General features: G+C 41.9%; 1 protein-coding gene across 1 annotated transcript in view; it reads left to right on the top strand.

Moving 5' to 3' along the window:
- The first annotated feature begins 10,205 nt into the window (after nt 1-10,205).
- TOPAZ1 (testis and ovary specific PAZ domain containing 1) overlaps nt 10,206-15,601 on the top strand; it is a 36,381-nt gene continuing 30,985 nt past the window's right edge. Inside the window, exons 1-2 of the mRNA XM_038128713.1 lie at nt 10,206-11,490; nt 12,877-15,493. Of these exons, the coding sequence (XP_037984641.1) occupies nt 10,332-11,490; nt 12,877-15,493 (3,776 nt within the window). The 5' untranslated portion in view covers nt 10,206-10,331. The remainder of the gene's footprint in view (nt 11,491-12,876; nt 15,494-15,601) is intronic.

The raw sequence follows: 15,601 nt of genomic DNA, 5'->3' as shown, positions 1-15,601 counted from the left end.
GCTGGAGACCTCTCACAGCAGCTATCTACAGTTTCAGTAGACAAATCCACAAGCCCCAAATATTTCTCAAATGCTAAATCAATTAGTCAATATTTAAAGGCCATATACAACAAAATTCTTTGTTCAGTTGCCCCTGCGAATGTTACCACTGTTATCTCACATGTACAGGGCAAAGCAGCAACTTGTATTCTTTATCAGCTGATGCCTCACTCTGAGAATCAACAACACCCAAAATAATTGTCCCTGACCCAAAAGCCTACAATTTAAATGGCAAGCCTCCCCAAAACGATGACATGAAGGGTTATCAGGAAGGGGATAATAAAAATTCATAGGTTGTGTGTCCTAGTGAATACTATTGCAGTGTATATAATGCCTTTTCAGAACAGTACCTCTGCATCTCCATTTGACTAATGAGGCGTGCTGGTTTAGTTTGGTTTTTATAGCAAAACCAGGCTATATACTGTAGCCTTTTTATAGGTTATGTACTAATTCATATTATATGGCTTGAAGCCTTCATGCATGGTGGAGCAGCAAGTAGACAAGGGAAAAGAAATGGTAGTGTCCTCACAGAGCATGACAGGATTTCCCTATCTGTTGTCTCCTGCTTCTTCTGTTTCATTTTCTTCTCCCAAAATTCAGAGGTCTGTACATGTGTGAAGCCTGGCTGTGTGGGCAGAGCACACACTCCAGCTCATGGGGCCAGCACACGCTGGTCAATCAGGTTTACCTGTCACCCTGAAAGTGAAAAACAGACACAAAACCCAAGCTGAGAGTTCAAACATGAAAAAGGTGAGGTTACAGCATGGGAGATTTGTTGTTTGAATACCAGTTCTCATTCACACTGGGGTGTGTCCTTAGCATTTACTCACACATTAAAGGGCAAGACCAAGAAAACCCATCATAGAGCTACACAACCCCATGTGCAGCCTCTTAGCAGTGCAGTAGTTTCAGCTGCACCAACAAATTCCAAAGTGAATGCAAGGACTCGGTGCAGCCCCTGAACTGCTTACGGTAACTTTCCCATCCCACTCCACAGAAAACATTTATTTAGAGAAAGAGAAGAGGAGCATGAGGGTATCAGAAAACAGGTCTCTGAAAAAGCAAATGCTGTATATAGTGCCTCACTTTTTTAATGAGGCAGCAATTTGTTAATTCACCTCTGTTTTAATAAATACAGCCTGTAAAGTAAGGAAACATATTGTATTCAGAGAAGCCTGTAACTACTCCAAAGAAAAAAAAAATGTTAGTTAAAAACATCCAAACAGATTCCTGATTGGAAATAATTCTTGGTCTTTGGCTATACATACTAATTGTCTCAGCAGACAGGAAAAACAAGCTAACAGCCCCCAGAAAGACCACAATGCAGATTTATGTGACAAACCACCACTACCTGAAGTGTAAATGTTATAGGTGAGTGGGGAAAAGACAAGGTACTAAGTGTATCCTGCAGCACAGGCAGAGGTTTCAGTTCAGCATTCACCCAGCCATGATCACCTGAATCTCTGCCAGTATCATTCTTAGCCCACATAAGGCAACTGACTGATTTCAGTTGTCTCTTTTCAGACTGTTGAGCATGTGAAATGAATACAAATACCTGGCTTCTTTCACGGTTCAAAACAGAGTAGGAAACTCAAACATAAGCTGCAAAGATAAATACCTATTTGCATGTCTACAAAAGCAACTTATATCAGCCTAATGTAAATAAATATATTGTTTACATTTATTTGAAATTTCACTACATAACATAGACTACATACATAAATTATTTCCTTTAGAATTCCCATGGACCAAGGAACAGTCCTGAAAAACATTCAGACGTGCCATGTAAGGAAACATATTATTCCACTGAGGGATTAACACTGATTTAGAGCTTGTGTGCCCCAGTTTAGGAAGTTGTTCCCTCAGGGACAACATTTACGGCCTTCTGGTCATAAAGCTCCGCCAACAATTTTAACTCCTGTGGAAGCTCTCTCCCATCACAAGCAAGATGCCCCCTGCTACCCAGTCTTGACTGAAACCCTGTTCAAGATCTTATAATCTGTAGCTTTGTAAGCAGTGGGACAAGACTTGGTGTCTGACGTCTCTCTTTTCTGTGGATTCACTCATGTTTAATAAAGGGTGAGCCTTTCTTTCCATGGATGATTTCTCGTCTACATGTATGTCCATCTTCCTGAAATACGCAGGAACTTAACAGCCCTGGTCTCTATCCCATGACAGTCAAATTTAGAAAATTACCCAATACTTACTCAGAGACCAGAAAGGAATGACTGACATAAGCAGGCACACAAATAGTGAATGTAACACAACTGCTGCAGCCAAGAAGTAAATTGACTGCCTTGAAGTTCTGACCTGTGTTGGAAGGTGACAACATTGCTATTCATTGAGAATTATCGCTTATTGCCAGCCTTCTTACAGGTGAAAGAAGTTACAGCATTTGAAAGAAAGGCTCCTGAGGTGCAAGGAAGGTACTTCTGCATAGATACCGTAACATCAGAGAAGACCTACTCTTCTTGGTTTCTGGACCCTGTGCTGTGTGAACACATAACCTCATTTCCTCATGATTAATGCAAAACATCCCAGTTTTCATCTTGAGCAACATGCCAAATGTTGTGAATGTGAAACTACCGTTTTAATTACCATCATGAATTAAACTCTTTAAACTATCCATGTACAGTCTCTGCTCAGAAAGTCTTCATATCAACATGAAACTAGCACTTGAGATGGCTCATCCAGTTATGGTCTGTTGAATGACCTGGGGACCAGGAATAGAACTACTCACTTAAGAATTTTACCAACGTAATAGTAATACTAGTAATAGTAACAGGAATACTATGCAGAAAACCTACAGTGGAGTCATGACTCATAATGGGATTTCAGAGCTGTTGTGTTATATTATTAAAGAATGTTTTCTCTATGTTGTGTTAAAGAAATTGCTCTAGAAAGTGGCAAGGTTGTACAGCAAATAATTCCTCCTATCACAGTGAAACATCTAATTTCTTCAGTAATTATGTATTTGTCTACACCAGCAAGCATGGTGACATTCTGATCAGCTCTCCACAGTAACAGAATAGTCACTTGCAGGGCAATGACTCCAGAAATCATACTTTTCACAATTACTGATGCACTCAGTCTGACGCACCGAATGACAGCCAAGCCAAAGAGTGAACACTCTTGCAGTTAGCACAGCATGGAACTTGGGCCATCACAAACATATCAAAAATCCTCATGCTGATAAAAAAATATTTATCTAGGTGAAGAGGTAAAAAAGAACTTGTCTGTCCCCAAATGCTGTAGGACACACAGAAAAGGAGTATTTAGATTTTAAATAAAACCATCTTCTCCTAGACACAATGCAAATAGCTGAGATACCACTCAGAGGTTATGACTCAGCCCACCAAAGTATGAACATATGCAAGTGATGTCAATATTAAGCAAATAATCTATGCTGGATGCAACTCCATGTTGAATGGAGTTTGCCTTGGTTTGCCATAGCATCAACGAATTTTACCTCCAATCCTCACTACAGCACGTAGTATGTGCCTGGTTTATCTGAAGATCATTTTCTGTTGTTTTCAAACGGCATAATTAATAAAATGTGAAGAAGTAAGCAGAAGAATGCAAATGTAGGTAAATCTCTGATCTACTCTGCTCTTTCCTACACAGCAAGCTGCTGCACTCTGGTATATGTGAACCAATAATGTCAGCTTTCGTGCAACTCCTCCCATAGATTACCCTGGATATGTCAGTGGGAAAATGTTCAGTGGTAAAGTCAGTATACATTCCAAAATGGTTGCATGCTGCTTTGGTTAGGGGAAGCTATATAATTAGTGCACTGCACAACAGCCAGCATGGTTTCATCAACTGCAGAAGGTACTTCTATTGGTGCAGAGCAATACTGCCTCAAAAAAATTATAAATACATAAGTAGCAGACATTTCCTAGATCTGCAGCTCTAAAAACACAGAGTAACTGCAAATACACTCCTCAGGTTCAAAACTATATATACAAATTATGTAACAAACTGGAGGATGAGGAACGGCTGATGCTTATGGATGAATCACCCAAGGCAGAAAAGACACAGCAGGTTGTTCTGAGGCTTCACACTCAGTACGTCAGCCACCTTGACACTGCTAAGCAGACAAAGATGTAAGCTCATCCTTAATGGATGACCACAGCACAAGAAACTGAATGTAGGAGCCAGTCACTTTCAATGTCTAACAGCAAGATGAATTAGGTCTCAGATTAGGGTCCCAGTTTGCGATTGATCACTGTCACTATTCAAAGTTCAGGCTCTCTTTACTTTTCTTAGGAGCACTGCTAAAGACCATCCCCCACTGGTTCTTCAGTCAGTCTAAACGACAGGAAAGTTTTCTATTACTGTATTTAGTCTTCACCACTCCCTTCTGCTTTTAAAGAGTGGTTTTCTGAAGCCATTTGGGGTTTTTTTTTTTGTCTGTGTTTTGTCTAGCACTGTCTTCCCTGATTATTTACTGGTTTACTGCATTCTATCTATACCTTACTGCACCAGTACCATTTCTAATCCTATGCCTTTTCTAGCTCTGATTTACTCAACTTTAATTTCCTCTTTTCCTTTCTTTTTTAACTTTTTCATCTAGAAATCACATTTTAGAATCTTTTTTTGGCAGCAAGATGGAGGTGTCACGTACTTGCTGGTGTGCAGATGCTTTCCTCCTAACTCCATCTTTTTCATCCAGCCACTAGAAGGTGTTGATTGTAAAGGCAGACTTAGTGGTAGGTACATGGTATGTACTATCCATGTGAAAACTATCTATGTGATATGTTTTATTTAGAGAATGTAAAAAACAAATCGAGACTGAACGTGTAGTCCTCCACTTGACTACTTCATCCTCTATTGCTTGTGTATTTTTTTAATTTCGAATTCCAGAGAGCTAGCTAGTTTATTCTTAAACTTCTAAAGATACAGGAATGAAAGGGAGTAAAACAGAATACAAACTTTACACGGGAGCTCCCTTGTAAAGGGTTCCTTGTGGAACCTTAAAACCGATTACTGCCACCTTCTGTAAGGTTCAGATCAGATGTGATCATCTGGAAAGTCAGTCTTCCAGAATAAATGTCAAGCAGCATAATTACCAAAAAAAAGGCAAATTATACAGATGACTTTCAAGGCTTGCAAAACCCAGTGTGAGAGATCCTTATCCCTCCTACGACTATCCTTTGACAGAAACAGAATCACCAGAGGGAAATACTGATTCCATACAATCAATAATTTTGATTTTCATGCTGTCACAATTCAGTAGCAAATTAGGAATCAGAGGATCTACCAAGAAATGCCAGATGGTTCATTACAAAATATAGCAGCTGTCCTTTTTCCTCCAATGACTCATTTTAAACTGGTGGAAAATGAAGTTACTTTAATCTGCCCTGTACAGCTCTGTAACAAAAACAGACACAAAAATAAAGGTTGAGGTGTCCAGCTACTCACTGGATTCACCTCGTCTGCCATGCAGTGTAATCACTCAGCAGTTTCACAAAACAGATCACATATTTCCACCAAGGTATCCTTACTCTCACCACCCTACTGGCCCTAGTCTAATGCAGTTCACAGTGTCAGGGCAGACAAGGAAATAGCTGTCAGTATGAGCTGGGTCAACACCTACACAGGGGACATACCAAGGACATGAGCTGACCACAAACATTGTACCTCAACCCCAATATATGGACAGTTAGCAGCACTCTCATTAGATGCCATGGCAAAGGTGGCTCCTGACTCAAGAGCCTGGAAGTGAAAAGCAAAAGCAATTTTAGAAGGATATACATGAATGGCTTGAAAGAAAAAGCAACTTCTTACTTCAACAGATTAGCAATACACCTATTTCCAAGGCACCCATGTATTTGAACAGAAAGCAAGGGATAAAGAAGTTACTTAAAAATCATATCAATATTTACTATATTTGGGTTCTATCTTTGCAAAACCAATGGCTCAGAACTGTTAATAAATCCTTGGGGCTGTAAAAGGATAGTTTCTTAGATATACTAGACTGAGACTCTTTTCTTTTTCTTTTTAGTTGTATCACTTAAGGGCTTAATTTGGAGTATTTTAAGAATGCAACAGACTAGTCATACTCCTCGGAGCTCAGTCTCAGTTATTACAGCACAGCCAAACTCTTTTCACCATGGTTTGCTAGAGATAACAACTCTATCCCTCAGCCAAGCATAAAGATGCGAGCAGTGTAAAAAGAGGTAGTCCAAGGGGACATTTTTCACATTGCTTCATTTAAAAAAGGTTTATTTTCAAGTTAATTCTTTCCAGTTCCCTAGCTAAAAAAAAAGACAGCTTAATTCCTGTTGGCAGGTGAGTATATTAGCAAAGTCTAAAATACAGCCCAATAAAAAATTTATATGATCATCTCACCTATGTAGCTGGATTATGTGTTTATCAATTTCAATCTTTCAAAAACTTTTGGAAGATTGCTCAAATGTATCATTGTTAGATCTGCAGCCACAATTTCTCCACAGCAGCAATGTAAATTACATCAGCTGGAGAGATAAGTGCACACAGTCCTCTGAGGGAAAAAAAAAAAGAAAAAAGAAAAAAATTTTATGGATTTTACATAAATGTAGTCACACAAGCTCTTTTTTCCCACTTGAAAATTGAATTGCCAGGCATCTCTAAGTATACTGGTAATTCTGAGGAAAAAATAGTTTGGGCACCACAGTTATCTTTTTACTTTCAGACACCTGGTACCTCATCTTTCTATTACTGTCTTGAAGTGTCTAGAATGAACAAGAAATCAGTGAAACAAAGCAACGGATCAGCAAAAGTTGAATTAGTTCTAAAATTTAGATATGGCATTGAGATAGATAACTATAAGACTCAAGAAGAACAAGCATTTATCTTTATTTCTAAACAAGATATAATTTTAAAATAAAGTTTAAACATTTCCTTGCAATATTAGTAATTCAAATGTTGTTGGAATGAGAAAATAACTAATTTTTCATCCTTAAGCTGTTTATATGATTTTTCAAAGTTTTTTCCACTTTAATAACCTACAGTTTTAATAAACACTTGACACAGGATTTCTTTAAATATGCCTATATATTAAAATTCTCTTATCTTTCAAGTATTTTTAAAAGATGGTTAAATTGATCCACTTTGCAAGACAATGTTTATACTACCTCTTTTTAGCAGTATTGTAAACTGAATGCAAGCTGTTTTTTAACATAATCCACAGCTGCTTCAAAATGTCCTTTCTGAAGCTCTAGTGCTTTTTTCAAAGTACTTTACGAAGAATGCCTTTAATTGGTATTCATTTCAAGTAGATTTTTATTCATTTTATAAAAATCTGGTCTGAGGAGAGTTCTCATCATTGCAAATAACTGACTAAATACTAACATCCTAAAAATTAGAGCTAGCAATAAGATAATTCATATGCCATTTCCTTTACTACTGCTTTTCAGCATATCTTCATCTTGCTATAAAACTTAAACGACTCTGTTACACAGTGAAGAAAGGTTAAATGGTTAAATTTCACCAGAGCTGAATGTTTTATGTAATACCAGCCTTGCAGAACACTGACAATGATAAATATTGTGCAGTTAACTCCCTTTTATTGGGTCCTTTCTGTCCCAGAAGGACCAGAAATACAAGAATGAGCCACAGGAGAAAATGCCTAAGAAATCTGTATTTTCTGCTTTGATTAGTTTTAGTTAGCCATTTGCTGACTTTTTGTACTTAAGCATGGATGTGCAATCTAAAAATTTTAGCAAAAATGCAATGTTCTCTGTCTTTACTTGGACTGAAATGTATTATCTCTACTTCTGGATGGAGAAACAGAGATGAAGTGAGTTATGTGGGCTGAAGTCACACAGTGAGCCAATTCCAATTAGTAAAACACACCTTTCCAACTACTCTTTTAACTTCACAGGACTGCACTTCTAGCAAGTTGTGATATAAAGCACCTTATGTCTTTACATGGATCTCAAACTAGGATGTATGAAATGTGAACACCAGCACTAAGCCACGGTGAAATGAATTTGAGTAAGGTGTTTCATCCCTCAGAGACCAGCTGAGGCAAACACAAGGAGACTGCTTGTAGGACATGGTCATTTACCAACCATGTGCAATTTTGTTGATGGCAGTATTGGCATTAGAGTACCACCTTACTAAGTTTAACAATTCGGGATTTTCATAACACCTGCCACTTAGATTCAGTCTTTGTGCAAAATTTTTTTAAGCTAACTTCTACATGTTCACATTATCACACAGTGGATGGTTCTGAAGCTTTGGTGTTCTCCACCTGTGCTGAAACTATCACCCCATTCAAAGCCCAAACACCAACTTCTATTGTTTTCTCACTATATAATCTTTTTGAGTGATTTTCTTCCCCTAACTCAAGTCCTAAGAAGCTGTGTTATTTGAAATACAAAGCTGACGTCCTCAGAACAAGAGACATATGGAGCTCATAGAACAGGTCCAGTGGAAAGCTTTAAAGTTGATCACAGAACTGGAACATCCCTCTTACAAGGAAAAGCTGAAAGAGCTGGGCCTGTTCAGCCTCTAGAAGAGATGGCTGAGAGGGGATCTCATCAATGTCTGCCAGTATCTGAAAGGGGTGCCAATGGAGCCAGGCTCTTCTTGGTGGTGCCCAGCCATAGGCCAAGAAGCAACAGCCAGAAAATGATGCACAGGAAGCTCTGTTGGAATGTGAGGAAGAACATCTTTACTTTGCAGATAACCAAGCACTGAACAGGTTGCCCAGAAAGAATCACAGAATCACAGAATTTCTAGGTTGGAAGAGACCTTTAAGATCATCGAGTCCAACCCATGTTCTAACACCTCGACTAGATCATGGCACCAAGTGCCACATCCAGTCTTTTTTTAAACACATCCAGGGATGGTGACTCCACCACCTCCCTGGGCAGATGATTCCAGTATTTGACCACTCTTTCTGTGAAGAACTTCCTCCTTAATTCTAGCCTGTATCTCCCTTGGCGCAGCTTGAGACTGTGTCCTCTTGGTCTGTCTGTTGTTGCCCAGAGAAAGAGACTGACCCCCAGCTCACCACAGCCACCCTTCAGGAAGTTGAAGAGAGTGATAAGGTCACCTCTGAGTCTCCTTTTCTCCAGGCTAAACAACCCCAGCTCCCTCAGTCGTTCTTCATAGGGCTTGTGTTCCAAGCCCCTCACCAGCCTCGTTGCTCTCCTTTGGACATGCTAAGAGGTTGCGGAGTCTCCCTCACTGGAGATGTTCAAGAACTCTCTGGACACAACCCTGTGCCATGGGCTCTGGGATGGCCCTGCTTGAGCAGGGAGGTGGAACCAGGTGACCCCACTGTGGTCCCTCCCAAGCTGACCCATTCTGTGATTCTGTGAAACAACCGCGTGGCCCCTCAGTGTTGGCGAGCTTCTGAAGCGCTGTGCTCGAAGAAGGAATCTTCGAGGGGCGGGGGGTAGGGGGAATGGAACGCCTGACGAAATGGGCGAGCCTGGGTGTTTACCCACGCGACTCCGAGCTCGGGGCGAGTTGGGCGTTTGCTCACAGGCTCCGGCAGTTCCACACCGAAGCCCGGCACCTTGGGCGCCCGTGAGCCCGCGACTGCGGCTGTGCCCGTGGCGGGGCCCGCCGCCCCGCACGGCGCTTCGGGCACCATGGGGGCAGCACGACGGCTGCGCAGCGCAAACCAAGGCGCTCCCGCCCGGCCGCGGGCTGCCGGTACGGGGGCACGGCCGCCCGGAGGAGCCGCGCTCGCCACCCGCAGCGCTGGGGTTTAACCGCGCAGGCGGCACCGCTGATCCGGCGAGAGAGCGAGCGCAGCCAGGCGGGTGTTCCCGCCGCCCCCCGCCTCGCCTCGCCGCGCCGCGGAGCCGCCCTCACGCCGCCGCATCACCACTGCCCGCCTGCGCGGCGGCAGCTCGGCTCTTTGGGCGGGCAGGCGGAGCTTTGGACGAGGGGAACGGATCGGTGGACGAGGGCAGATAGTGCAGGAGACAGAGAGGGTGGGGAAGCGGCGCGGCAGGCTGCAGGCAGCGGCCTTCTTGAGTCTGGAGAGGTGCAGGGCCGCTTCCTTCAGCGCCCTGGTCTGTGAGAGGTTGCTCCGGGTGGGTGTTTGGGGGCGGGAGCAGTGAGGGTGTCAGGAAGGACTTGTCGGTGGCCGTGTTTTTTTTCTGGGCGGCCTGGGCTTTCCTTTCCGTCGGTCTGGGCTCCCCCGGGGGCGGCAGCCTGGGAGGGGCTGTCTCCCGCTCCTAGGTCGGGCCTGCACCCATCGTGGGTGCCGGGCTAGCGAGGTTGCAGCGAGAGGTGCGCTGGCGAGCGGCTTTTGTGGGCTCTGTTGCTGTCTCTGCGCCACCGAGATGCCGCAGTTGAGGTCAGGGAAGGTGGTGAGAGCCGGCGAGGTGAAGCCGGTTGACCCGGAGGTCAGCCCCGGCTCTCCGCGGGCAGGGTGTGAGCCAGAGGGAAAGTTGGTAGCCAAGCGGAGTCGTCGTCTGGCACCCAAGAGAAAGCTTGAGCAGCCCTTACCTTCCTTTCCACAACCTGCCAGGCTCTCTTGTACTTCCTTTAAGTGTTTTACTCTTCCTGTGCCCATGCAGAAGGAGCAAGGTGAGAACAGACAGAAATTCCCAGGTAAAAAAACCAAGGGAATCCAGCACAGGAAGTCTCCCCGAAGAAGCAAGGGTGTAGCTTCACTAATTTCAGACGCAGCTGAATGTGAAGATAGGCAAGCAGCAGCCACGGCTGCGGGAATGTGCTGGGAAGAGACTCTAAGAGGGACAGGTCAAAGTCAACAGCTGTTTTTCTCAGGAGCTCCTTTGCAGAAAAAGTTCTCAGCAGGGATTGAAAGGAATGAACATTACTCAGAAGACCTGAACTACTCAGGTTTCTGCAAGGGTTCAGGGAACTCGGGAACGGAAGGCAAACATTCCTGTATGGAAATAAAATTACAAGTCCCAAACTTGAAGAGGGAAATCGAGAGCACAGAGAGACATGGAATATCCTGTTTTCCAGAGCCAGAAGTTCTTCAACCCCAAAAGGTCACATGGAGTACTCAAGTGAAATGTACTGACTCTACAATGACACAGAATATGCAAATCCCCGATTTTAGGAAGACTTTGGGTACTCAGGAAGTTGTCCCTGAACCAAAACCTCAGGAAAAGGTTGATATACTAGAGAGGTTGAATAGGTGTCCATTAGTTGGATCAAGAACACTAGTGACACAGGAAAAAGAAGGGAGATGCTTGGGCAAGAAAGGCAGGAGATCAGTGGGGAAATCAAAAGTACATGGTCCTAGGCAGAGGGGTAGTTCTGCCTTGCTGAAACAGCATACACAGTGTCCAGAGTCCAGGAAAGGAGCTCTTAGTATGAGGAACAGAAATGCTTTGCTGTCCCAGCAGCTGCAGGATCTGAGTGGACAAAAACAACCAATAACCAGAAGAAAGACTCAGAAGCGTTGCATGAAAGAAGAGCAGCAGAGCTCAAGCCCTCAGAAAAGACCAGAGAGCCCAGGGGAAAGTGGTAAGCACTGGTAGCTCCATTGTAGAAGTACAGGTACAGAATTTAGGCTCCCAAATTGGTTGTGAAGTAAGACCCCTTTAAAAACTGGCTGCTGACTTAGTTTGAGAAAAGATAGGGTGTGCTTCACAGTACTGTGAATGCCACCAGTCTTAGAAGGAGACAGATTTTCAGAAAGAGGAAAGGCTTTTCCTGAAGGAGAAAAGAAGCCTACTTAACACCAAGGAGAGGAGACCAGTTAGCCTTTCAAGGGGGCAGAGAAAGTGGGGGAGGAAGGGAGAGAGGAAGGGATGTGGACAGAAACAGGCAGGCCATTGGTAGGGAGTGCTGGGAGTTTGTTTCTCTCAAAAGCATACCCGTTTCTTCAGAGGTGGTCAGCCTCAAACACGAGCGGGGGGCAGTAGTTTCAGCAATGCCAGAATAAAAGACAGTCAATTCCTCATTCACCTGTCTATTATCTGTTTATTTTTGATTATGTATGATGCTGTCTTGTTGCAATGTTTGCCTTTTTAGGATGCTGGGGTTTGCTCTCAGAACTTTTTAGTTGCTATTTTCTGAAAAATCGCAAAAGATGTAGAAGCAGTGATTGTGTTTTGATGTTTTAAGATAATGTTGAGTCAAACTGGAACAATGCTGAAAGAGGAGTTTTTAAGGTCTCTTTTTTTCAGGATGATTGTCTAAGAACGTTACATTTGAAGTGGACATTCAAATGACATATACTTACTGTAGGTTATTAATATTTTATCTAAAAACCATATTCTGAAAGACTGAGGTATTAACATTGTGTTTTACCTTTAAAAAACCAGCATTATACTAGTGTGCTCTTGAGTCCATTCCCTAGTCTAAATTTTCAGATATACAGTTTTTTACATAATCTGTATTTGCTTTCAAATAAAAAGTAGTAGTCTCTAAAAATGCAAGTCCTTCAATTTTTATGGATCTTCTTCATTAGTCAGATGCATTTGGTTGGACTGTGTCTCTGAAAGATATTCTTACGAATAAGTGTTCCTACTGCAGAGAGCCTGCTGTGTAAACAAAAGATTTTAAGGCTGAGTGTGCAAACAGCATCTGCATTTTCTTGCCAGATTTGCTCTTACTTATTTTCCATCTGTGTGGAATACACAGCAAATACACAACTTCCAGTGTCCTTATGACACCATATGGTTCTGTTCCTCTTTGCATTTTTTCCTGAAGGTAATACATCCTTTTTACTCTAAGTGTCCCAATAGTGTTAAAAAAACCATAAAACTTCACAGAAATATTTTAGCCTTATATAGTGTCATGTTCTTTAGCAGCCTTTAGTGTTTGGGGGTTTTGGTTCTCTTTATAAAATAGGGTAGTCTTTTTCTCTTAAGAGTTTCTTTAATGACACTTTGGTTTTTTAATCAGCAGAGGAGCAGTTGAGAGCAATTGAGCAAGACTCTGGTACTTCACAGCCTGTAAAGAAGGTTAAGACAAAGCAAAACAGGGTAGAAGATTCTGAGGAAAAGGAATCTCACTATTCTAGATCTTCTACAGTTTCTGCTTCAGGTAACACTGAAAGCAAGAGCTTTCTATGCCATGCTGTAACAGAAGAGCCCAGTGTGCAGTGTAGAAAAAGGCAACACAGATCTGGTCATATCAAGCGCTTGCAAAGTTTAAGTGTGACTGCAGCTGAAGTGATGAATACATCTGCAAAATGTGATGCTGAACGTGGCAGTAGTGCCCTAAACCATTGTACTGGCTTGCTCTGTGCAGCCGAAAAGAATCCATTTGTGGTGTTAGAGGACTGTAGTTACATCAACACGTTAGTGAAGCCTTCAGCTAGTGGAACTACCAACAGTTATAAATTGAATGGATTCTTCCATGTAGCCCATGGTACTGGAGACCTGAATGATAGAATTTGCAGCACTAGTAGAATGCAAAAGGAGAGATCACTCATAAAAGGTGGTTTATCACCTAATAAAGAAAAGAATGAAAATGAAGAAGGCTGTGTTTCATGCTGCCTGAGTGACAGCAGTAAGTGTTTAAGGGGAAAAAAGTGGAATATTGGTAGAAAGCCTAGAAAAAAGATGAAAATCACAGAGAAATCTGCAGACATGGCTAGTAAACGCAAGAAGTGTGAGTTACGAACAGAAGCAGCGGTTGCCATGTCAAGCTCGTTTTCAGTTTCAGGACTAAATAATACTCTCTCAGCTTCATATGATCATACATCAGATTTTGATACAGAAAAAAAGGAAGTAAAAACTGTGTCAGCCCGGAAAAAGAATAGTACCAAATTACTTGCATTTGAAACTGGCTTTAAGAAGACATCTGAGCTCTCTGCAATAGTAAAAGGAGAAAATTCAAGCAGTGAGGCAGGTTATGCAGCTGCCTCAGGTAGCCTTAGAGCGTTAGCTCAGGTCCATGATGTTTCTGATCATCACAAAAGCAAGCCAAGAGGAAATTTGAACAAAGTAACTAAGAAATTGCAGCAGTTTACCTGTCAAAGAACAATACCCATGACTGGTAAAAAAGTTTGGCCTGTTGAATCTTGTGCCAGGACTTCTGAATGGTTTCTTAAAAATCATAGGTTCATCTCAGAAGGAAAAAGACTTTTAAAGGCTGCTCTTGAGGATTCCTCTGGTAAAAGCAGTGTTAAAGCTGTGGAGCATTTTGCAGTGACTGGGAATGTGAGACAGCTGGATTTGCATACATCATTGGCAGAAATTACAAAAGAAATTGCTCATAAAAAGATTGATCCAAATATTGACTGTCAGCCTTCACTTGAAACAATGGAATCTTCTTCTGTGGATATTTATGGGACTTTGACAGTGAACAATGAAAATGGGGAATCACCAGTTAATACAGATAGAAGTGCTGTGGCTTTTAGCCTTGATGATGTGCAAGAAGTTACAGCAACTTTGAATTTTACAGCAAAACAAAAAGATGAAGATAAAGGAGATGTAACGGAAAGAAACATGTCCATGACAGTCCAGAATGGTACAATAAAACAAGAAGATAAAGGTGAAGGAGTTGTGACAAATAGAGACCTGTCTGTGACAGTCCAGAATAGCACAAAACAAAGAGATAAAAATGAAGGAGATGTGACAAACAGAAACCTGCCTGCGACAGTCCAGAACAGTATAACAAAACAAAAGGATGAAAATGAAGGAGATGTGACAAATAGAAACGTGTCTGTGAGAGTCCAGAGTGGTACTTCTGCAAATAACACAAAAAGTATAAACTTGAGCCCTAAAGTATCAGTAGTGAAGCAGACATTTTCTGATTTAAACCTAGTTAAACCCTTAACCTCTGGAAACATGACAAAATTCAAAATTCCTTTATGCAGAAACAAACCTAAATCCAAGAAACGGGAATCTGTCCATTCATTTGAAAGCAAAACTTGTAGTCCACTAGAGCTTCTTGAAAGCACTGGTCCAGGAAGGCAGAAGACAGGTGAAGAGACTTTCTTGGTAAAGTCTGAGCAGCGTCCTCTTCCTGTCATGGGTGATGCTACATCTCCAGCTTCCATACAGAAAAAAGCAGATGAGATGGATAGTAAGGACTTCCAGCACCATGGCTCTGTAAACCTCTCTGATGAGATGTCTGTGCTCCCTGAAAGTTTTTCTACTTATCCGCATCCTCTTCTTGATGGACAGCCAGAGCCATCTGTGCCTGATTTCTATGGTACTGAGCGTGTGCTGAAATCTAGTTTTCCTGATCATTCTTGGAATGCAGTCGACCGCCTTGGTGGATTAGAAATAAATGGTGATAGAAAATCAAGAGGGAATTTTTCACAACACAAAAGTCAGAATTTACCAGATGTCATTGAAGCTTACAACCAAGATGTTCTTGTCATTGATGTGATTCAGGATGACCCTGACCTTTTTGGAACCAGTAATGAAGAGGAGGTTGCACCTGCACGCTGTGAAAATTGTCCAGTGAAAGCATCCTCTGCAAACTGCATTAAAGACACAAAGGTGTATATTAAGCCTGAATCTCCTGTTACCTCAGAAAAGACATATTCAGTAGAGAGTAGTTTTAGGTATGCATATAATTCTTTTTTTATCACAATATTCCCAAGTACTTTTATCTCATATCTGTTGTAGAGGTCAGGCTTCCTTACAGAATTCCACTAATTTCTGTTGAAATT

Source organism: Motacilla alba, chromosome 2, assembly GCF_015832195.1.
Source record: "Motacilla alba alba isolate MOTALB_02 chromosome 2, Motacilla_alba_V1.0_pri, whole genome shotgun sequence".
Taxonomy (NCBI): domain Eukaryota; kingdom Metazoa; phylum Chordata; class Aves; order Passeriformes; family Motacillidae; genus Motacilla; species Motacilla alba.
The sequence above is the reverse complement of the archived record's forward strand: the minus strand, read 5'-3'. Positions and strand labels throughout refer to the sequence as shown.